This window comes from Megascapheus bottae, chromosome 2 (assembly GCF_031878675.1).
Source record: "Megascapheus bottae isolate mThoBot1 chromosome 2, mThoBot2.hap1, whole genome shotgun sequence".
Lineage (NCBI taxonomy): Eukaryota > Metazoa > Chordata > Mammalia > Rodentia > Geomyidae > Megascapheus > Megascapheus bottae.
The window spans coordinates 7,427,041-7,451,035 of record NC_143510.1 but is presented as its reverse complement, the minus strand read 5'-3'; the positions used below and the strand labels follow the sequence as shown (position 1 = coordinate 7,451,035).

At 44.3% G+C, this 23,995-nt stretch overlaps 1 protein-coding gene across 1 annotated transcript in view; it reads left to right on the top strand.

Annotated features, from left to right (window-relative positions):
• Window positions 1-23,995, top strand: part of LOC150066331 (protein O-mannosyl-transferase TMTC1-like) — a 128,071-nt gene that overhangs the window by 79,644 nt on the left and 24,432 nt on the right. The window contains 2 exon segments of the mRNA XM_090320013.1: window positions 15,541-15,662; window positions 17,474-17,638. Coding sequence (XP_090176139.1) covers window positions 15,541-15,662; window positions 17,474-17,638 — 287 coding nt within the window.

Sequence of the window (23,995 nt, the reverse complement as noted above, 5' to 3'; positions counted from 1 at the left end):
GTGTATGTACGTACTTGTGCGTGGTGGTCTTGGGGCTAGGCCTAGATACTGTCCCTGAGCTTTTTTGCTAATGCTACTTGAGTGACAGCTCTACTTTTGTCTTTATAGTTGTTAATGGAAATAAGAATCTCAGAGGCTTCTCTGTGTGGGCTGACTTAAAACTGTGCTCCTCTAGTCTCATAGTTAGAGTTACACAGTGAGCTCCCAGTACCCAGCAGTTAAATTTTTATGCCTGTTAAATAATCATGGGATTATTTAAATGGAGGGGGCTTAGCAATACTTGACTTTGGGCTGGGAATGTGGCCTGGAGGTAGAGTGCTTGCCTGGCATGCATGAAGACCTGGGTTTGATTCCTCTGTACCACATATCCAGAAAAAACTGAAAGTGGTGCTGTGCCTCAAGTGACGGGCCAGTAACCTTGAACAAAAGGGCTCAAGAATAGTGCCCAGACCCTAAGTTTAAACTCCAGGGCCGACCAAAAAAAAAAAGAAAAAGAAAAAAATAAATATTTGACTTTGCTAATAGTGGTCTCATGACACTGTGGGTGTCTTTTAAGATTGTACGTTAGAATCTCAGGTCCACTGCTCTCAAGTTTGCGCCGTTGATTCATTTTTAGGAGAGGCTATAGTTTTGTCCCAATCTACCTTATCCATTTATCAGGTCTGGCTTGTTTCCAGGGCTCAGAGCAACATGAATCGGCTGTAGCTCTGAGTCCTGGAAACCGGCCAGTCTTGGTGTCCATGAAGAGGTAAAGGTGTGTAGCCAGTGACAATTTGGTGGGATGGAGGAATGGGGTGGGGTTGGGGCATCTCACTGAGGTCATTGCCTTGCTCCCTCAATGCCTTACTCCCCCAAAGCTCAGATACCTGATTCCCAGCCCTGATAAAGGCTAAGCTGTTCAAGTAAACTTGCCCCACATCTCAATGGGAGGTTGAATAGTAGTCACTCTTAGAAAGGGATTATTTGGTTGGGTGCCATAGACTCATTCCTGTAATCTTGGCAGTTTAGGAAGTTGAGATATAAGAACTGAAGTTTGAAGCCAGCCTTGGCTTCAAAGAGTCAATGAGATTTTTTTTTCTTTTCTTTCTTGCTTTATTTATTTATTTATTTTTGGTCAGGTGTGGGGCTTGAACTCAGGGCCTAGGCATTGTCCCTGAGCTCTTCAGCTCAAGGCTACTGCTCTAGTACTTGAGCCTCAGCCCCACTTCTGGTTTTCTGGTGGTTAATTGGAGATAAGCGTCTCATGGACTTTAGTGACCCTCAGATCTCAGCCTCCTGAGTAGCTGGGATTACAGGAGTGAGCCACCAGTGCCTGGCTTCAATGAGACTCTTATCTCCAATTAAACATCAAAAGAGCTGGAAGTAGAGCTGTGGCTTAAGTGTTAGAGTACTAGCTTTGTACACAAAAGCTCAGGGACAGCTCAAAACAAAACAAAAACAGAATGATGTTATCTGTATGTTAACATGCTAACTGTTCTCAAAAGATTTGGAACCACATATGAGGGTTAGAATACTACAATAGGATAATACTTAGCAAACGTGTGTGTGTGTGTGTGTGTGTGTGTGTGTGTGTGTGTGTGTGTGTGTGTGTGTGTGTGTTACTGGGACTTGAACTCAGGAACTAGAATTTGTGCGTGGCTTTCTTTTTTTTTTTTCAAAGCTGGAGCTCTTCCACTTGAGGTCCACTTTTTTTTTTAATTGTAATTAGTAAAAGGGTTACATGATATTTGCCAGATAGAAGGTGCATTAATTCACATACATTGATACCCTTTCACATGTCTCAGTACCCATTTCCCTCCCCACACACCCCACACCCGTCTTGGTTTTCCCCCCCTTCCCTATCAAATTTCAAATATCCAAATACAAATAAATTCAATATATCAGATAACAAAGTGAGATACTGTAACAATATGAGATAACCAAGGGACAGCAAAGGAGATGAGAGACAACATAGTACATTAAGGACAACAATTATTCGTTTTATGGCTTTTGTTTCAATATCCTGGAGGTCCTTTCAATTAGCTTCATACTATATGGCCTTATGTATCAAGATTTTGCTCTATTGCAGATTTGAGGTCCACTTTTACTTCTGGCTTTTTGCTGGTTTATTGGTAATGAGAGTCTTTTGGATTTATCTGCCAGTTGGCTTTACACTGTAATCCTCAGATCTCAGCCTCCTGAGTAGCTTGGATTATAGGTGTGTTTAACCAGCTCTTAGCTTCTGGTTGCTTTTTATCTTCTTCTTCTTAAAGAATAAAGTGATAAATATTTGAATGGAGCAACTATTCCCCTTAATTCCTGTAACACTTTAGCCTACTCCTAGCGTAGAATGTTGCAGTATTTTTCTAAAAGTTTTAATTTAATTTTTATAGTTATTATAAAGGTAACATACAGAGGCTTACAGTCCCATAAGTCAAGTAAAGTGTATATTTCTTTTTGGCCAATGACACCCCTTCCCTCACTGTCTCTCAGTTTTTCCCTCCCATCCCCACCCTCAAGTTTTAGAGTTCATTTTCAAAATGGTATCTAGTGAATACCCCTGCTGCATTTGTTTATCTTTGGTTTCTGCATCCCCTCCCCTCTTACCCTCCCAAGACAGACGGCAAAAAGAAAATGATAACAAAGAAAACTCTGGTTTCCATTTTCTGGAGTTCATTTTGATCAGTACTATTTTATACAACCAGATGCATAGAGACGTTGTGCCTTTGTGTTCCTTATCTTCACGTTGTACAGTTGTCACCTGAACGTTGAACTATCCATAATTTCAGGCATCTGGATATTATTTTGTATATAGTTCTGGTTACAATATTATTATAGCCCATTAATCACTGGATTCCAGAAAAAGCCATTGTGAGACCTTGTTAAATAGCATCATGTTTTCATACCAAGTGGTAAGACAAAATGGAACATGGGGATGAAGGTCACATTTAATAGTGAATGGCTCTAGTCCAGCATGGATGCTGTTTCTTTTGGCTGGCGTTTTCTTTTCAGTCCCCACTCCTTCCACTGTGGAGTGCATTCACCTTCCCCAGCCACTATACCACTCTCCCACAGGTAGAAGAGGCCCTGGTGATGTCATGCCATGGCTCCTGTCCCTGGCACCCAGTGCCACATACTAGTAAGCCACCGTGAGAGAACAGCCCCTCTCACTTGACCCAGGCTCTTGTCAGTGCCCTTAGCTGGCAGCTTCTACCCTGTGTGGGCTCATTCTTCTACTTGTGTCACGGCTCTCAGACTCAGCAGCTGTTGCAGTATTGGCCTTAAGGCTACATTGCTAAATCTGGAGGTTTTTTTTTTTTATTTATTTTTTATTGTAATTAGTAAAAGGGTTACATGATATTTGCCAGATAGAAGGTGCATTAATTCACATACATTGATACCCTTTCACATGTCTTGGTACCCATTTCCCTCCCCCCCACACCCTCCACCCGTCTTGGTTTTCCCCACTTCCCTATCAAATTTCAAATAACCAAATACAAATAAATTCAATATATCAGATAACAAAGTGAGATACTATAACAATATGAGATAACCAAGGGACAGCAAAGGAGATGAGAGACAACATAGTACATTAAGGACAACAATCATTCGTTATATGGCTTTTGTTTCAATATCCTGGAGGTCCTTTCAATTAAACCTGGAGTTTTTGTCCTTGTTATTTTTCTTATGACAGTGTAAAAATACAACATTGGAAAATAGAGACGCTGGGTTTGAGCCATTGCCACTGGGTCTTCACACTGTGTGTGTGTGTGTGTGTGTGTGTGTGTGTGTGTGTGTGTGTGTCCTGAGCCTGAGCACTATCTTGAGCATTTTTCCTTAGGTTAGCCCTATAGTACTTGAACCACACTTCATTTTTGGCTTTTTGGTGGCTAATTGGAGAAGAGTCTCACAGTCTTTCATTCCCAGGCTGGCTTCAAATGGGGATCCTTCCATTTTCCATCTTTCATCTCCTGAGTAGCTTGGATTACAGATGTGACCCACAGGAGCCCAGCTCTTTCCATACTTTAAATAAATAAACACACACACACACACACACACACACACACACACACACACACACACACACACACACACACACACACACACTGGTCATGGGGCTTGAACTCAGGGCCTGGGCACTGTTCTTGATCTTTTGTGCTCAAGGCTAGTACTCTATCATTTTGAGCCACAGTGCCACTTCTGGTGATTAATTGGAAATAAGAGCCTCACATACTTTCCTGCCCCAGTCGGCTTTGAACTGTGATCCTCAAATCTCAGCCTTTTGAGTAGCTAGGATTACAATAGCGTAAGGCACTGGTGCTGGTTTCATACTTTTTTTTTTAAGTCATTGCTTGGCTCTGTGTGATATTAGTTGCATTAGACCTTGTGTTTTGTGATTCATGCTTTAAAATCATGACTACTCATATCAAGGGAGAGCCAGATTCCTCTGTGTGGAGGCAACTCTGTGTGTGTCTGTGTCTGTGTCTGTGTTTGTGTCTGTGTCTGTGTCCGTGTCCGTGTCCGTGTCTGTGTCTTAGGTTTCAGGTCAGGAGTCCTGAGGCTAGGAGGAGGGGAGGCGTGGAGTGGAGTGACTGGCCATGGCTCTGCTGCTGCTGCTGCCAGGCTGTGGGTGCTGGCCTCACTTGGCCTTCCTGCACCATATGTGAGGTCATGCCAGGGCAAACTACAAGACACACTCAGTTACCTAGGGAACAATGATTCCTGACAGCTATCTTCATAGTCAGTATCATTGTCATCACTGTCATTGTGAGATTGTCACAGCTTAACTGCAGGATTACTATACGGTCTCCTGCCTCCATATTGTAGAAGTAGCAGACCTAAGAAGAAATCTGAACTGGGCATTGGTGGCTTAGATCTGAAATCCTAGCTACTCAAGATGCTGAAATCTGAGGATCATGGTTCAAAGCCAGCCCAAGCAGGCAGTTCTAAGAGACTGTTATCTCCTGTTCCAGCAAAAAGCTGAAAGTAGAGCTGTGGCTCAAGTAGTAGAATACCAGACTTGAGCAAAAACACAAAGCAAAAGTATGGGCCCCGAGTTCAAGCCCCTGTACTAACACAAAAAGTCAAGAAATCCAGCAAGAGAAGAAATCTAGTTACTACCTTTATAAAGCCTGTATTTTACAAGGCCCAGGCTTCTAATCTGGATGACATTCCTGTTGCTTATGAAAACTCACCACCTGTACCATCATTCCATCTCCCATCATCCTCTAGGCCAGGAGACTGGAAGCTTTCTAGGAACAGTCCTCCACATGTGTGCTGCCAAAGCCTAAGTGCAGAAAGCTAAGATGCTCAGATGTACTCGAGGGACCAATATTACATAATGATCCTGCCATTCCAACTAGCAGTTCCTCAAGAGAGAACAGCAGTGGCAAACATTTGTGATGGGTGTGAGAAGTATCATCAGTACTGTCTAGGGTTGGGAGTTACTTTATCAATGGATTCCAGAATTAAAAGACAGGAGTGTTTACAGCAAACAGAGCAGGTTTGTTTGAGAAGCAGGCTCCTGGGGCCAAGAGCGCTCCCAGAACCATGTGTGCAGTCTTTGAGGGCTCACTGGATAGAGAGGGGGTCCTTGTCTCCTCCCCTAAGGATGTACTCCTGATCTGATTGGATGAGGAATGGATACAGGCTGCGGGGAATCTCGTGGTTGGTTCCCTTGCCTGGGAACATGAACCGGGAAGTTGCCCTGTGATGGGATTCCCATCTCTGCTCACCAATGTGGAGGAGGGGCTCCTGAGTGGAGGAGGGCATGCCCTCGGCCCTGGCTGCCATGGCCTTGCTGTGTTGTTCCCCTGCCTCTAGGCTGTAGCCGGCCCTGGCCTCCATCTTCTCTCCCTAATGTCCCCTCATTATGAATTTTTTAAAAACATATTTGAAAACATGAAAATAGATTTAAAAGAGGAATTAACCTGAGGAGAGGGTGGGGAATGAACGCAGGGATTCATGTATAGAAGTGCATCCCACCACTGAGCTTCCCCTTAGGCCTCCTTTTCACTAAAACCTCTTGTCCTTAAAACCCTTTGCTCTGTTGCCTTTTCTCCCTCCCTCCCGCCCCCACCCCACCCCCCAGTGGGGATACTGGCGAAGGACTGGCATAGGAAAGACATCCCTTTCCAAAACCAGAGGTCCTTGATCCAAGGCTTCCCCTTGTTTTGTTGGTGATTAGCATGCCATCTGAGAAGTTATTCTTGCTCTGTAGCTGACAGGTGTACAAATCCCTTTCCCTGGTGTTCTGTGTTCTCATGTTGACTTGTAACTGGAGCATTCTGTGTAGCTTTTGATCTGGGCCTGCAGGAGTTTCCCAGCCTCATTAAATAAGATCCTTTGCTTTCACAGAGCAATTACATTTTCACCAGTCACACCATTTAATAAGACTTACCTACTCCTCTGATGTTTATGGTTGTGTTGGAACACGCTCTGAGTTTATCAATGGAAGAATGAGATAGTTGTTTAATCTCAAAGGGAGTTTTCAGACATCACTAACAGCTCACTTTCTTTTTCTTGATTTGGATGCTTTGTGGTCTCAGCAAGAGTTAGTGTGGTCTATAGTATATACTATAGTTAAAATCTAAGAAAGTACTACTTTTTCATTGGCAATTATTTCTCTTACTTAGGTGATTCATTTTCCCAGAAAGGCAATCCTTGATTACATTGCTTCTGAAGGTTTGGGGTGTGTGTGTATGTCTTACCAGACCTGGGACATAAGCTCAGGGCCTGGGCACTGTACTTGAGCTTGTTCTGTTTTTCTTTTCTTTTTTTCTCTCTTTCTTTTCCTTTTCTTTTTTTTTTTTGGTTGGTTGTGGGGCTTGAACTCTGGGCCTGGGCTCTGTCCCCTAAGCTCTTCAGCTCAGGGGTATTGCTCTACCACTTGAGCTACAGCACCACTTCTGGCTTTCTCTGTGTATGTGGTACTGTGGAATTGAACCAGGGATTTGTGCATGCTAGGCAAGTACTCTACCACTAGTCCATACTCCTGGCCCTTCTGATGGTTCTTATACTTCAAAAGGTCAAAAGATATTTTTTTCTAATTTTAAATCCAGTCTGTCCTTTGTATTTCCACCGGGACATTAAGTTTTATTTAAAGAACCACATTTTGTGTATATTTTGCTTTCAGAAAACCATGGAATATGTAATTAGCACACTTGGAGATGAAAATAGGAAAAACAAGCCACATAGAAATAGACAGCTTACTGGATTGGGTGTTGAAGGAAAACTCTTCCCTTTTGTGCTTGCTGAGGAAATGACAGCATGGGTTTGTAAGATGAGCCTTCATGCTATTTGCACAGCAAAACCTTGACAGTAAGTTTATCAAAGCAGCCTTCTCCTCCGTAATGAAGAAGAATAAAGGAAGTGGCATATTCCGTCATTGAAGGCACCGTCACACCCAGTGAGTCCCCATGGAGGTCTCAAGTCAGCATTCTGAATTCAACTCCCAGCTTCCCGTAGGGAGGCTTATTTCTAACTTAACAGTGCTTTCCATTTTCAGATTTCTACTGTTTACCTGAGCCAAACTCTCCAGGTTCTCTCCTTTTGTGTGCATGTTCGTTTTCTCAAAATTCTCATCTAGCCAGTCAGAATATCCTGTGTAACTAACTCACTTTGACACTGAACACTTCCTTTTCCCACATTCCCTGGGGTCACTCAGTACAAGCTTACACCCTTATACCTGGATTGTTTTCACTTTATTTATTGTGACTGATTTCCTACCTCTGCTTGGTGTAGTTAGTCCTATCTGTTCTCAGCCTGCTGGCTGGAGCTAGAGTGCTTGTCTTAGGATATCAGAGAATGCCCCTGGTGGACTTCATGTGTTCTAGGAACTTCTTGTTTATCTCAGAGGAAGTCACAATCTTGATAATGCCTTGAAGGTTCTCCATGCTCTGGCCCATTGGACATCCAGTTTATTGTCTCTTGTTTCTTCCTGAACTCATTTCCTTATTTGGGTGTGGTTGTGGGGGCGTGTGCTGTACATGCTAATCTTGGGGCTTGAACTTTCTCACTTGGCTTTTTCTGCTCAAGGCTGGAGCTATACTTACTGCCTGAGCCACACCCCCATTTCCAGTGTTTTTGGTGGTTAATTGAAGTTGTTCTCTCTCTCTCTCTCTCTCTCTCTCTCTCTCTCTCTCTCTCTCTCTCTCTCTCTCTCTCTCTCTTCAAACTGCAGTCCTCAGAGTGTAGCCTCTTGAGAGGCAAAGGTTACATGTGTGTGCCAACAGCATCCAGCTATCTTATTGTATCTTTACCAGCCTCACTGACGATTTTGCTGGGTGGATATGGAATGGTTCTGCCTTATGTAGTAGGTCTTCCCTAGAAAATTCATGAGGAATTTCTGGGAAACAGAACAGGGACTTGAACTTTAAGACAACCAGTGTGTATCTGTAATAAATGGCAGTGTATGATGGCATTTCCAATAGAATTTTCTCTCAGGCTTGCTGTCATTTTTGTATCCCATCTAGCTTTAATTGTCAAAGGCCACCAGTATACGCAAAAGGAAAAAACCAAACGGGCAACTTTGAATGGCCAGTTGGCCCTATCTGTTTGTAATGCAGGATTGGCATTTGCTATTCAGTTGCGACTAATTGGGAGGCATGATTATTAATGCCAGCCTCTTTGGCATTGCTCTTAAAATTTTCAATTGCATTGCACTTCAGTTCCTTTGGATTTGAGTAGGCTTGGTGAATAAACTCTTGTTTTCTACCTGTTACAGAATTAGGGCCTCCGTCTGCCTGTCTATTCACATGAGAAAAATAGAGCACTGGAGAAACACGTTTGCCCCTTGTTTTTCCATCAAAAATGTTTTCTCACCTGGTATTAGTGGCTCATGAGTGTAATCCTAATTATTCAGATGGCTGAGATCTGAGGATCCAGGTTCAAAGTCAACTGGGTCAGAAAAGTCTGTGAAAATCTTATGTCCAGTTAATCAGCAAAAGACCTGAAGTAGAGATGTGGCTCAAGTGGTAGAGCACCAGCCTGTGTCAGAGAAACAAGCAAGATCAGGTCCAACTGAGTTCAAGCATAGTTCCAAACAAACAAAAACCCTGAACCTGCATATTCTTTTACTAACTTGTAAGCTTTCCCAAGAAAAATATAAATTCTGTCCAATAATCATTGGACTAAGCTCTTTTATATTATGTCAACTGTCATACTGTAAAAGTCTTTCTTTTCATAGAGATTTCAGCTGTAGCCATTTGGTAGAATTGACCCTATGATATATGAGTCTCTCTTGCTTTTTAACAATGAAAATAGGTGTGTGCAGGTCTGCTTTTGAAAATGACAAGTATTTGCTGCCATTTTTTGGCAGGGTCTTCATTTACATCCATTAGTCAAAGAAATTAGCCGTTCTAAGCTGCGGCAAGGATAGGAACTGTTTAACCCAGTTAAAGGTGAGGGAGTGTAATTCAGCTGTATCAGTAATTTGTGAAAAGTACCTTTTAACTACCATGGGCAGACAGGTGAACAATTATCCATCAGGTTTAAACTCTAGGCCTTGCTTTCTTGCCTGACATTTTCTTTCAAGGCTGTCTCTGTGCCTCTGGAGCCACAGCACCATTTCTGCTTTTTCTGAGTAGTTTATTGGAGATAAACTACTACTGCCTGGGCTGGCTTTGAACTGTGATCCTCAGATATCAATCTTCTGAGTGGCTAGGAGTTTAGGTATGAGCCACCAGTTCCCTGCTCACTTCCAGCTTTCTTTGGTGGTTAATTGGAGATAAGACTTTGTCAGACTTTCCTGCCCAGACTGGCTTCAAACTGTGGTCCCCAGATTTCAGCCTCTTGAGTAGCTAGGGTTTCAGTGAGCTACCAGCATACTGTAGCCATGAAGCTTTTATCATTGTACATTTCAGAAGCAGAAATATGAGCCTTTTCCAATGTTTTGCAACACATTTTAATTATAGATGATCTTTTGAGTTTGGGGTGAATCCACTGACAAGTAACAGGGCCAAATCTACCTTACAGTAGTTCCAAAAATGTGATTACTCAAGCAAATGTCAGTTGTTGTTTTGTTGTTCAACTCTTAACATGATTACTGAGCTGGTCATTAAATAATGTCTCTGAGCAGTTTTTTTTTTGTGTGTGTGTGTGTGTGTGTGTGTGTGTGTGTGTATGTGTGTAAAGTCTAGTCAATTGTCTTTAGGAAATATTTCCTACATTTTTAAGAGTTTCTCTAGCTGAGCAAATGGTAAACATTCTTTGAGGCTCCTCCTCCTCATTAATTTTAGAATACAGACTACAATACTGTATATTGTCCACTCCCAGTGGCATAAAGAAATAAAATATCTGGTCTCTGTTGGCTGAAAGCAATCTGTTTCTTTGGGTGCTGCAGACCTTGGGCAGGAGTCAAGGATAGAAAACCACTTCAGCCAAGCATGTGGGTTCTCACAAGAACAAAGCTGCCTGGGAAAATCTGTCTGAATTCTTTTCTGCCTGTTCTCACTACTTCATCAAAGCTAAATCCACTCCTCACTGGGCTTGTGTATGGAAATCCATCTTGGTTCCTAATTAAGTACTTACAGAGGGAATAAAAATGAGCCTACCGCTGGTGGCTCACTTCTGTAATCCTAGCCACTGAAGAAGCTGAGATCTGAAGATAATATTTTGAAGTCAGCCCAGGCAGAAAAGCCCATAAAGTTTATCTCTTAATTAACCAGCTAAGCACCAGAAGTAGTGGGGTGACTCTACTGGTAGAGTGGCAGCCTTGAGTGAAAAAAATCAAGTCTAAAAAGAAATGTACTCTTTACCTGACTTATTCAACTGTAACCCCTCTGCACATCACTTTTATAATGATAATAAAGAAATTTAAAAAGAAAACAAAATCCAAATTAGAGCTAGAGGGCCTGAGTAAAAGCACCAGTACACACACACACACACACACACACACACACACACACACACACACACACACACACACGAGTGCGCGTGCACACGCCAAATGATTGATTACTCCTGCCTCCTAACAGTCATTTTAGGAATTAAGTGTTAGCCCCAGGATTTTGGGTCAAGAAGATGGGTCACACATTTGGCCATCAGCCGCTCGCGCTGTGGCAGAACCTTTAGGAGGGGGGCCTCCCGGGAGGAAGTGAGCTCACTGGAAGCTTGCACGTGGAGGAGCTGTCCAAGGCTGCCCTGGCTCCTTCTTGTCCCTTGTTCGTGGGGTGAGCTGCTCTGCCCTGTCATGATGCACTGAATGCTGTGGACCCGTCCCCTTGGGGTGAAACCTCAGAAGTAAGAGCCACAATAACGTTGATTTGGGAGTATCTTTCTATGGAGATGAAAAGCTTCCTAATGGCAGTGGCAACACTGTGTCACACACTTGTTAGCCAAGTGTGTGTCAGTCCTGGCATGTGAGCCATAGGCAGTCCTCCTCTGCTTCCTAGCAGGTTACGGGTACCACGTTGAGCTTCTGCTACTTCTCATGGGCACCAGTGACCCTTCCCGGGACACTGTCTCTTGACAGCCCCTGGTGTTGGACGGTTGTTCTTGTAGTTCCCGAGTGCCTCCTCCGGCCTCAGTCTCCCTCGCTGTCTTCAATGTGAACACACAAGCCTGTACCCATTAGAGCAATACAGTGCTGATTCTCCACCTCCATCTGCTCAAATGAAAACTACCCACAATGTATATATACACACACAGGTGATAAGCACGTGATACATTTCTGGAAGATTCATGCATCCATGAATTTATAGACAAATCATTGAATATTAAAGAAAAAAGCTTAGAACAATAACAAAATTTAGAAATTAGAGGGCATTTGTTCCATTGGACTGTTCATTTCTCTTATTTATTGTATCTCTATGATCCCCTGAAAGTAATTTTGCATTACTTTCAAAGAAAGTTACAACACTGTAGTATTTATTTATTTTATTTTTTTGTGGGTCATGGGACTTGAACTCGGCCTGGGTGCTGTCCCTGAGCTCTTCAGCTCAAGGCTACCACCCTACCCTTGAGCCAAGCCCCTCTTCCCATTTTCTAGAGGTTGATTAGACATAAGAGTCTCAGATCCTTTTGTGCCCAGGTTGGCTTTGAACCTTGATCCTCAGATCTCAGCCTCCTGAGTAGCTAGGATTATAGGTATGAGCCACTGTGCCTGGCCAGTGTGTATTATTTTTTAAAAATTATTTTAGGGCCGGGAGCATAGCCTAGTGGTAGAGTGCTTGCCTAGCATGCAGGAAGCCCTGGGTTCGATTCCTTGGAACCAGATACTCAGAAAAAACCAGAAGTGGCAGAGTGCTAGCCTTGAGCAAGAAAAAACAAAATAAAACAAAAAACAGTGTCCAAGGACAGTGCTCAGGCCCTGAGGTCAAGCCTTGAGTTCAAGAGCGGACCTGCACACACCTATTTTCATTGTTACAAAGCAAGAGAGACTCATGCATCACAGGGTCAATTCCACCAAATGGCTACAGCTGAAATCTCTACACTATGACATTTGACATGAGACTCTCCAGATTCATTCATCCAAAGTAAAGGTAGAGGTGGGACTCAGGGATAGAGCCCAGCTTAGCAAGCATGAAGCTTTGTCCCCGAGGACAAACCCAGTACAATACTGGGAAGTGGCGTGCAATCAAAATTTCCTCATGAAAAAAACCCCAAAACAAGGCCAGATCCCAAGAAATGTAGAGTGTTGGTTTATGAACACTCTGATTTTCACCTAATCTGTCTTTGCCCCAGTTCATCAGGGCCACTGGCATTGTGTTTTGGCACAGGAAGTCTCACGGGGAGAGATGGTTGTTTAGATCAACAGAGAAGAGCCATGTTATATATAGACGCCTCTTGTCTCAGAGGGGTTTCACTTCTTGACTCATTTCCTCCTTTAAAACCTTGCATCCTATGCTTGGTACGTTCATGCCAGCATGGCCGGGGAAGGGGAATCCTATGGACAGCCTGAGCCAGGCGCATTTGACTTAGAGCAGCGCTGCTGTGACCCAGAACAAAACCAGTTTTCTAACAGAGCCTTCCACTCCTCTGTTGAAATATGACTTGTGCTCCTGTGGTACTGTGGCTGTTGGGCCAAAATCAGGATCCCAGCTCCATGTCTGTTCCGTAAGCAAGGTGGGAATGCCAGGCTCACGCCTGTCATCTGAACTGCTCAGGAGACTGACATTAGAGGCTCACAGTACACAGCCAGGCAAGGGTAGAGAAGTCCATGAGCCTTTTATTTCCAGTTAACACAAAAAGAGCCAGACGGGGGATGTGGCTCAAGTGGTGGAGCCACCAGCATTGAGCAGGACACCATGCAAGAGCTTGAGGTCCTGAGTTCAAGCCCAGTATCAGCACCAAGAAGAAGGAAGAAAGCGGAGGAGGAGGTATTAACGTGGGAGCAAATAAGTGAGCAACTGTTTGGAACAGTAATTCTGTGTGATCTCTACATGGATTTAACCCACTCACGCTGGGCTGCCTGCCAGCCCACTTGACCTTGACTTACACCCACTCCACCTTCCCTTCTCACCTTGATGGAACCTTTGGCTGGCAAAAGACTGGGGCTTTGAACTGACATCTTGCCTCCCCCCCCTTTTCCCACCTGTGACCCTCTGCACACGCCATCTGTCATGTCTCATGATTAGTGACTTTTGTAGCAGCCCCCACTAGACAACTCTAGTACTCCCAAGGACCCACTGGAAATACCTGACTGTATACAAGGAGTGAGTCCATAGCTCTGGCTGGAGCTCCAGCTCCGCCGTTTTGCCCCCCTGAAAGCCTATACAGGTGTTGAGCCCCTGTCTTTCCTCCATGGCTTTTGAAGCTGATGCTGTGGTCTTCCAGAACTTGAGCTGCGAGAGTGGCAGTAAGGGACTGTGGGGATGGGGGGTAAACTCAGACACAGCTGGGCTGACGGGTCCACTCCAGGGCCCCCAAGAGGTCCTGTCTTTACAAGGTCTCAGCATAGTCTTTCTCTTATCCTTCAGGGATTGGGGAAACCATTCATCCATCCATTCATTCATTTTTGGTTTGAACGCAGAGCCTGGACACTGTCCCTTAGTTTTTCACTCAAGGCTGGTGCTCTACCACTTGAGCCACAACTCCACTCCTTGCTTTTTTGCTGGTTAATTGGCGATAAGAGGCTCACAGACTTTCCTGCTGAGGTTGGCTTCAAACTATGATCCTCAGATCTCAGCCTCACGAGTAGCTAGGATTACAGGTGTGAGCCACAGGGCATACCTAGTCTCTCATTTTTAAGGCCACTGAAGCTTTAAAAGTGTAAAAGATCACATAGAAACAGTCAAAACAAATGCTATTGTGAGTGAGTTTTTTGGACTTGAGATAGAGGGGAAAGCCCTTTGCCAATTGAATGAATTTTTGTTTTTCTTTTTTCTTTTCTTATTTTAATTTTTGGCATTAGTCCTGGGGCTGGGAGCTATCCTTAAGCTTTCCTGCTCAAGGCTAGCACTCTTTCAACTAGAGTCACAGCTCCATGTCTGGCTTCTTGCTGATTAATTGGAGTCAGAAGTCTCAACAAATTTTCCTGCCCAGGCTGCACTTGAACCATGGATCTCAGCCTCCTGAGTAGCTAGGATTACAGATATAAGCCACTGGAGGCCAGCTTGAATTATTTTCTTATGGTGGGTTTTTATTAACAGAATCTACTGGAATATCCTTTAGTGCTTATTTTAGTTCTAGGAACCCCATGCTGTGAGCCTAAGTTGTACCACTGCACTTATTGTCCTTTGTGGCAAGGTGGGTTCTCTGGGGGTGTGTTGTTGGTTTCTGGAGGTGTTTGCTGTGAGAGGACATGATTTTATTTCTCTCTGATTCTGCGTGCCTTTTTCACCCAGCTGCTGTGTGCCCAGGCAGTCCTGTCCTGAAAGACAAAGACTCTGAAAGCAGCCAGAGAGAGAAGCAGGGTTACCACGGAGCACACACAGTGCCGGGCTGTGGCCAGGGACTGCGCTGTGCCAGTACCAGATGCTTAGGGTGCAGATGTGCATCAGGCACATGCATGGGTGGGTATTATGACACCTGATGTGTTGCCAGGGCGTTGTTGCAGAGATGATGATCTTGGCATCTCCAACAAAGAATTTTGTACACACACACACACACACACACACACACACACACACACACACAGAGGTGCTAGGAGAATGGGAGGCGTTCATGGGTATGATAGTGGCTGGTCTTAGGGAGATGGGGTTGTGACTTGGATAGATGGTTGGGAAGGGATCTGTGCATGTTCTAGTTGCCATCCCACAGCGTTCAGTAAGCTTGAGCCTTAAGTAGAAATTTGTTAGGCAGAGAGAGGTCAGGGTGAGGACTCAAAGGTTTACTGGCCTGGAATTCCTTCCGGGAAGAAGCTCTAAGCACAACTGACCACTAATTACGCACAGCAGGAGCAGCTGTGGGAGGACTAGGGGTGCTTTTCAGGACATGACTCTAGAGGGAGGGGATTGGTTTCAGCATTCTCTCTCTACCTAAGCTGCCTCCATTCCAGCCTGGAGCCTTCGGTGCTCAACTCAGTCCTCATCCAAATGTGTGTCACCCGTCATTCTTCCTGGGCCCTACATGTGACTGTGGAACTAAACAAGTCCCTTTGTCCTCCCTTCTGTGTTTCAGAGGCTGGAGCATAAGGAGGTACTGGTGGGCCTGCTCTTCCTGGCATTCCCGTTCCTTCCAGCCAGCAACCTCTTCTTCAGGGTGGGGTTTGTGGTGGCTGAGAGAGTCCTGTACATGCTCAGGTAATTGTCCTACTTCTGTCCCCAACTTGGGCAGCTGCAGAGACAGTCTACTGTGTATAATGACTCCTGAAGTTGGGGGGAGGGGAGAATTTAGCTTCAAGTGATTTCAACAACAGCTTTGTGCAAATATATATATTTTTAAAGATTTTATTAACACTGATTTTTATATCATATTTCAAATGTCATGTTTAACAAACAAGCATTCAAGAAGGGAATCTATATGCAACCACTGGCACATAGATTGTAGAACATAATTAAAATTAAGCAGAAGGCTTGTATGTCATAGATTCATATTAATCTATATAATAAAACATTATGCCTATAGAGTATACATCCCATCATAGATTTTATGTCTATGTAGTTATGTTTATATCTCCAAGACCATGGCCATAATCTTGGGTTCCCAAATATTGAGTTATTGCTCTTGTACTGTTTGGATCTAATATCCACATATCAAGGAGACCATGTGCCTTTTGTTCCTTTGGTCTTGACTTATCTCACTCAACATGATTCACTCTAGTTTCATCCACTTCCTAGTGAATGCCATTATTTTATCTTGTCTGTTGGCTACATAGAATTGAAATATAAATATAAATATAAATATATGTATATATATCTCCTGTAGTGCACCATCTGAGTTGACTATTGTGAACATGGCTAAAAAGGTGTCCTTATCATAGAAAATTTTTTATGCCAGTCTTAGGCCTTGAACTCAGGGCCTGGGCACTGTCCTTGGGCTTTTTCAAGGCTAGAGCTCTACCACTTGAGCCTCAGCACCATCTCTGGCTTTTTTCTATGTATGTGGTACTGAGGAATCAAACCCGGGTCTTTGTGCATGCTGGGCAAGCCCTCCACCACTAGGCCTAACTCCTGGCCCACAAATATAATTTTTATGTGCCAGTGCTGGTGCTAGCCCTCCACCACTTGAGCCATCGCTCCACTTCAGGCTTTGCTTCTTGCTGGTCAATTGGAAATAAGAATCTCATGGACTTTCCTGCTTGGGCTGGCTTTGAACGTTGATCCACAGAGCACAGCCTTCTAAGTAGCTAGGATTACAAATGTGAGCCATTTGTGCCTGGCCAAATATATTACGTAAAACCATAAGAATTTTTTTCAGCTGGGTGCAGTGGCTCACACTTGTAATCCCAGCTACTCAGGAGGCTAAGATCTGAGGATCAAGGTTCAAAGGCAGCCCACGCACAAAAGACCTTGAGACTCTTGTCTCCAATTAATCACTAGAAAACAGGAAGTGGGGCTGTGGCTCAAGGGTAGGGCAGTAGCCATGAGCTGAAGAGCTCAGGGACAGTGCCCAGGCCCAGCGTTCAAGCCCTATGACCCACAAAAAAAAAAAAAAAGAGCGAGAATTTCTTCATAAAGATCTTCCCCTCTGAGGTTTTTTTTCTGTTTAAAACCTCAAAAACATTCATTTGTATGGAGGAAACTGATTTTCAAAGAAGCCTTGTACTAGTGACTTACACTTGTAATCAATCCTAGCTACTCAGGAGGCTGACATGTGAGGTTCATAGTTCAAAGCCAGCCCGAGCAGACAAACCTAAGAGACTCTAATCTTCAGTTAACCTCTCAAAATCCAGAAGTAGAGATGTGGCTCAAGTAGCAGAGTACCAGCAGTGAGTGAAAAGCCAAGCAAGAACACCAGACCCTGGGTTCAAGCCCCAGTACCAGTACAAAATCAGTCACTATGAAAAACTAACTGGCAAGTATGTTAATGTGGCACTGAAAGCTATGTAGTTATGCCAAGCTAGGGAATCCAGAGCCCACTTAGTAACTTTGTACCTGGGCTTATTTTTCAGCATGGGCTACTGCATCCTGTTTGTGCATGGACTGAGCAAGCTCTATACATGGCTGAACCAGTGTGGAGCCACTTTGTCTGTGTCCACAGTGCTGCTACTGCTTCTCTTCTCTTGGAAAACTGTGAAACAGAATGAAATCTGGCTGTCCAGAGAGTCCCTATTCAGGTATGAATAGATGGGCAGATGGTTACCAAGCTGGATGCTGATGGCTCACATCTGTCATCCTCCCTACTCAGAAGCCCAAGGATTGAGGTTCAAAGCCATTTGAGCAGGCAAGTCTAGGAGACTTGTATCTCCAGTTAGCCAAGAAAAAGCCAGAAGTAAAGCTGTTGCTCACGTGGTAGAGGGCAAACCTTGAGGGCAAAAGCTCAGAGAAGTGTCCAGGCCTTGAGTGTAAGCCCCAGGACTGCCACCAAAAATAAATACATATAATAGATTTCAAACCATGGGTAATAGTTTTGATACATAAAATTGCATTTACTCCTGGGTATCAGTGGCTCACACCTGTAATCCTGGCTACTCAGGAGGCTGAGTCTGAGGTTCTTGATTCAAAGTCAGGAAAATACATGAGACTTATTGCCAATAAAGAGTACTAAAAACCCAGAAGCTGAGCTGATACTCAACTGATGGAGTGCTAGTCTTGAGCAAAAGAGTCTCCAGGGCAGTGCCCAGGCCCTGAGTTCAAGCCCTAGGACTGGGTCAAAACCTAGAATAAATTTTAATTTTAGTTGTTGCTTCCCCCCCCCCCCGATTTGTGTTTTTTGAGTATGTTTGTATGTACTGATATTGAGGCTTGAACTCCAGACCACTCTTCCTTGCTTTTTCACTGAAGGCTGGTGCTCTACCATTTGAGCCACAGTTCCAATCCCAGCTTTTTTTGTTGTTGTTAATTTGAGATAAGAGAATCTTAGGCCAGTTCTAGCCTGGGCTGGCTGGCTTTGAACTGTGATCCTTATATCTCAGCCTTCTGAGTAGTTAGAATTGTGTGTGAGCCACCAGGGCTTGGCTAATTTTAGATTTCCAAAATGATAGTCTAAATGAATGTATGAAAAAAAGACTCCTGGGACAGCTTTGTGTCTGTGAATTCAGGTGGAAACAGCCTGATGATGAGCCAGGCTGTGAAGTCAGCCATAAACAAAATGAAACCAATAAGCCTAATGTCATTGTTTAGTAAAGTGAGTGGCAAAGGCAAGAACCCAGCAAGGAGGAAGAGAAATACAATGCATCTGTATAGAATATTCCAGTGTGTTAAGCAGTGATCAGTTCTAATTGCCTTATTTTGAACACTAGTTTTGAATGAGAAAATGAAAGATTTTTCATCTCCCAGGGTGTGAGTATGTTAGGTATAACCATGTCACGTAAGTGGGGTGTTGGCTTGGACTATGAGTTCCTGGATGCCTGTTTCATATGAGGCACCAAGCTCATACTTGAATATGTTTTAGATAACCATTTAATAATAGCATCTGAGAATTTCTCTAAGTATTTCTACCAGATGTAGTGGTGGAGAGGGTTACATAATAATGCGTTGTTACTCTGTTTTATTTAGTGGCATTTAGAGCTTCTTATTCTGTTTTATTTAGTGGCATTTAAAGCTTCTTACTTACAAATAGGACATATGGCAAGAAAAAAAAATGATGGATCATAGATGTTCTTTTTGTGTGTCTGTGGTAGTCCTGGGGCTCAAAGTCAGGGCTTGGGTGCTATCTATCCCTGAGCTTGCTTTGCTCAGGGCTAGTACTCTACCACTTGAGCCAAACATCCACTTCTGGCTTTTTAGTGTTTAATTGGAAATAAGAGTCTAATGGACTTTCCTGTCCTAGGTATCTTTGAACCTCATTTCTCAGACCCCAGCTAGGATTACAGGCATGAACACCGGTCATGCTGGTGATGTAGCTGACACCAGTCATGAAAACATAAAAACAAAGGCACACTGATGGCCTCTGGAAGCTTTAGGACATTCCAGAACAACAAGTGGGTAGCCTTTAGGAACCTTTGCTAGGCAAATAGAATATTTTGTTGTTAAAAATAAAGTTTCCAGGGGCCAGGAGTTTGGCCTAGTGGTAGAGTGCTTGCCTAGAATGCAGGAAGACCTGCGGTCGATTCTTCAGTACCACATACATAGAAAAAGCCAGAAGTGGTGCTGTGGCTCAAGTGGTAGAGCTCTAGCCTTGAGAAAGTCAACGACAGTGCTCAGGCCCTGAGTTCAAGCCCCAGGGCTGTCAAAAAAAACCCAAAAGCTTCTAGTATGCTATTTTCTTTTTTGTGATGGGAATCAAAAGTTACACAGGCAGCCTCCTGAAAGAACAAAACCTTGACAAACGGTTCTGATCAGATCCAAAGCCAAAACCGGTCTGGTGCTTGGCTCCTCTTGTCAGGTGTAGGCCTCTGCTGCTGACTCCACTACTTTCTTGCTGCACTTATACTCACTCCTATTTTAACTTCTTTCTGCTCCCCTCATTGCTGTCCCAGGATTTTGCTTGCTGCCTTGCAGCTGCTAGGCCTCCTCATGGCTTTTAGAGCTTCATGTTTTATTAATCCATGGATTCTTTGCAGCTTCTTTTCATCTGGCAACTTCTGCTACCTTTTCCATTGTTGCCACCTTGACGACACATGGTTTGCTGCCTCGTGGTTGTTGCAGGCTCCTGGTTCTCCCTCATGACTCTCCCATGCCATCTCATGGTTTTTTTTCTGCAGGGTTCATATTGTTTCATGGCATCTGCACCCTTTGGGTCCACTGGTGACTTACTACCCCATCCCAGCTGTCTCTTTGCTCATCCACCTCTGAATCAGAATCTCCTAGCCTAGACACCAGAACCCCTCCCTCCACTTAAACATCTGTGTGGTATGTTGTGTCCTCACTCCCCAACCATAGCTATTGACCCATTCATCCAATTAGTAAGTCTTGACTACGTCCTGTGTAAAATCCTGGCTCTTCCAAGCCGGGACTCCATCTCCCTCTTTCTCCCATCAAAAGATGGTTTTAAGGGCTCATTCCTTACCTGATAACATGTCCTGAGCTGCCTAGAATATAAACCTCTAAAGGAGCACAGAGACTGCCCACCCCCTCCTCAGGCCCAGGAAGGAGTATTAACTTTCCAGGGTCCCACTGCTAGACAGTTTTGAACCCAGAACTGGATCCAAAGTTCTCTAATATTTTAGTGCTTTTTAAGAAAACTTGACCTTTTACCTAAATCCTGATCCGTTGAGAACCTGACACTTAAAGACCCTCCTGTTTCCTGTAAGACCACATGATGAGTTCATGTGTGAGGGATAATGTTGAGATGAGTCAGGCAGACATTCACCAGTAATCTGAGGTGGACCACCTGGGGCTTGGAGGAGAGGTATAGAGTGGGCTTTGTGGCTCTGTCCACAGTTGGATCTTGGATAGGTCGTACTGGTTTGTGCATTTCAAAAGTTAGAATAGTAATGTGTCTGTCTAGGATAGCGGGCAAGGATGCAGTTGTTTGTGAAGAGGCATGAAGTAGTATCTATGCAGGGTAAACACCATATCTAAAGCTTCCAGGACATTCCCACGCTATGTGTTCTAGGATAGGAGAGAAACATACACGGGAGGCACCAGTGAGTCAGGCACATGAACACACTAATACTCTGTAGTAGGAGATACAGAACTCTAAGTAAGTGTGGAAGGTGACGAACATCAATCATTCTATTGCAGATCTGAGAGGAGTATTAAAAGATGAGAAAAGGTGGACGTAGAAAGTACACATGTAATCCCAACCACTCAAAAGGCAAGGTAGAGCTAGGAAGATCATAAGTTCAAGGCCAGTTTGAGTGAAGTTGGTGAGACCCTATCTCAAAAACATAATGGAAAACAGAAGTTTTGGAATTGGGGTTCAGGTGCACTTGACTTGCATGTGAGAAGCCCTGAGTTTAGTCCCCAGTACTGCAACAGTAAGAGCAGGGGAAGGATGGGGGCAGGGATGTCAAATATAAAAAAGCCATAGTGAGCCAGGTGAGGTGGCTCTTGCCTGTAATCCTAGCTACTCTGGAGGCTAAGATCTGAGGATCACAGTTCAAAGCCAGACTAGGCACTAAAGAATGTGAGACTATTATCTCTAACAACTAGAAAACCAGAAGCGGAGCTGAGGTTCAAGGATAGAGTGGTAGCCTTGAGCTGAAGAGCTCAGGGACAGTGCCCGCTGAGACCTGGCTGACCGTGAGATGGTTTGGGCTTAGCAATGCCATGAGGTTCTTCATTGAGTATCTGAAGACAGACCTTTGATTAGTGAGAAGAGAGTGTTGGCCAGGCCCCAGCACTTCCAGCAAGACCTCGTCTCACATGACACACCGCCCCTGACTGTGTTTGTAGATCCAGCTCAGCTGCCCTTCCTAGCTCTGCCTTACACACGTGGCAGAGTTTGAGCTGAACTTTCAAGGTTTGACCCTAAATCTGGCCTAAAACCTCCAAAACAGAAACCTTGCTCTCCTTTTTAAACTTTATTTACCCAGCTACCACTGCCTGGGTAAGAACATTCTTATTAAAAGTAGTGTAAGAGCAGGGTGGTCACACCTACAACCCTAGCTACTGAGGAGGCTGAGATCTTAGGATCGCAGTCCAGACAAGAAAGTCAGTGAGACTCCTATCTCCAGTGAACTCATCAGAAAAAGCTGGCCATGACACTGTGGCTCAAGTGGTAGAGCATTAACCTTGAGTCTTGAATCAAAGCTCAGGGACAGTGCCCAGCCTCCAGAGTTCAAGCCACAAGACTGGCCAAAAAAAACCAGTTCCTAGAGTAGGGCCATCTATGTATGTAATATAAAAACCCTGTGCCCACACAACGTTCAAAATTAGGAGCTGGGTCTCACTCTCTTTGTGTTTTCCACTCAAGAGTGGTGCTCTACAGCTTGAGACACACTTCCACTTCCAGGACTAATTGCGAATAAGTCTCCTACTCAGGCTGGCTTCACCCTTGATCCTTAGACCTCAGCCTCCTGAGTAGCTACAACTGCAGGCAGGAGCCACCAGAACGTGGCTTCAGAGTGACTATTTTCTTTCTGGTTTCTCTTCAGTCTTCGTTGAAGAAGAGTTGTAGAGGAGAAGCATGAAATGCATATGTTAAACTACTGAATTAAAGGGTGATTTTTACCAGGTGCTGGTGGCTTACTTCTGTAATCCTAGCTACTCAGGAGGCTGAGGTCTGAGAATCATGGTTCAAAGACAGCCTGAGCATGAAAGTCTGTGAGACTTATTCTCCAATTAACCACCAAAGAGCTGAAAGTTGACCTGTGGAGCACTAGCCTTGAGCACAGAAGCTCAGAGGCAGTGTCTAGGCACTGAATTCAAGCCCCAGGACCAGCATTAAGCAAATGAATGAGTGAATCATTGCAGTTATTAACCAGGCTTTGATCCAGCCATGTGGTGTATGAACATTGCGTTGTTTTTGCAGAGTGTGCACTGCACAGCTGGGCATTACCACAGAAACAAATGGTAATCAGAGCTTGAAGGCAAGGATGGGGTCCCCTGCTTAGGCTCAAGGCTGGGGTCATCTGGCCATTTGCGGGGAAAATGTTTTCTTTGGCTAATTGTTGACTTTCACAAGCTATTCACTGTACAATGAGATCTGGGAAAACAGCAGAAAAATACCCATGAAGGTCAAGATCAGCCATGGGAACAGCCCTGTGGTGGAGTGTTAGTTACCCCACCCACCTGCCAGCCTGTGCAGGTTTCTTCTCCACCACCCAGCTCCACCCTGACCCCATGCAGGCCTGGGGTTGCTCATGCACCACAGGAAGTCCCACAGAGGACACGCTCGGTGACAGGACTGTGCCAGTGGCATCCCAGTTCATCTGAGAACCTACTAATACCATGCACTGTTGAATTCTACGTGGAAAGCGCTGAAATTTCCATGAATAGAAATTTAATTTTCCTTTTTTTTCAGTCCAAGATGGAGACTTGACCTCAGTACCTGATGCTTTTGCTCACTGACGAGTGCTCTACCAACTCAGCCATGCCTCCCACCAGAAATTTAATTCTTTTTTTTTGCCAGTCCTGGGCTTGAGCTCAGGGCCTGAGCACTGTCCTTGGGCTTTCTCAAGGCTAGAGCTCTACCACTTGAGCCTTAGCACCACTTCCGGCTTTTTTTCTATGTATGTTCGAGGAATGGAACCTGGGTCTTCATGCATGGTAGGCAAGCACTCCACCACTTAGACCAAACTCCTGGCCCAAATTGAATTCTTTTTGAACTGTTGCATTCACCCTGATCTAGATCCGGTGTGTGACTTCACCCTGAGTAATACTCATTTCAAAATCTGATTTATTTTTATTTTGTGTGCCGTGGAGCTTGAACTCAGGCCCTCGAAGTCTTGCTTCGCTGGTTCTCTACCACTGGAGCCTACCTGCATTTCTGTGACAGCCCCTGTCAGGACTCTGAGCGTCCAGCCTTTCCTCCTTCTACTCTCTTTGTGCATGGCTGCCATTACAGCCCTTCTCTGATGCTCAACTATTAATTCTGGCTTCTATGCTTGGAACCACTCATCCTGCAAAAACTCAAAAGTTGCAGT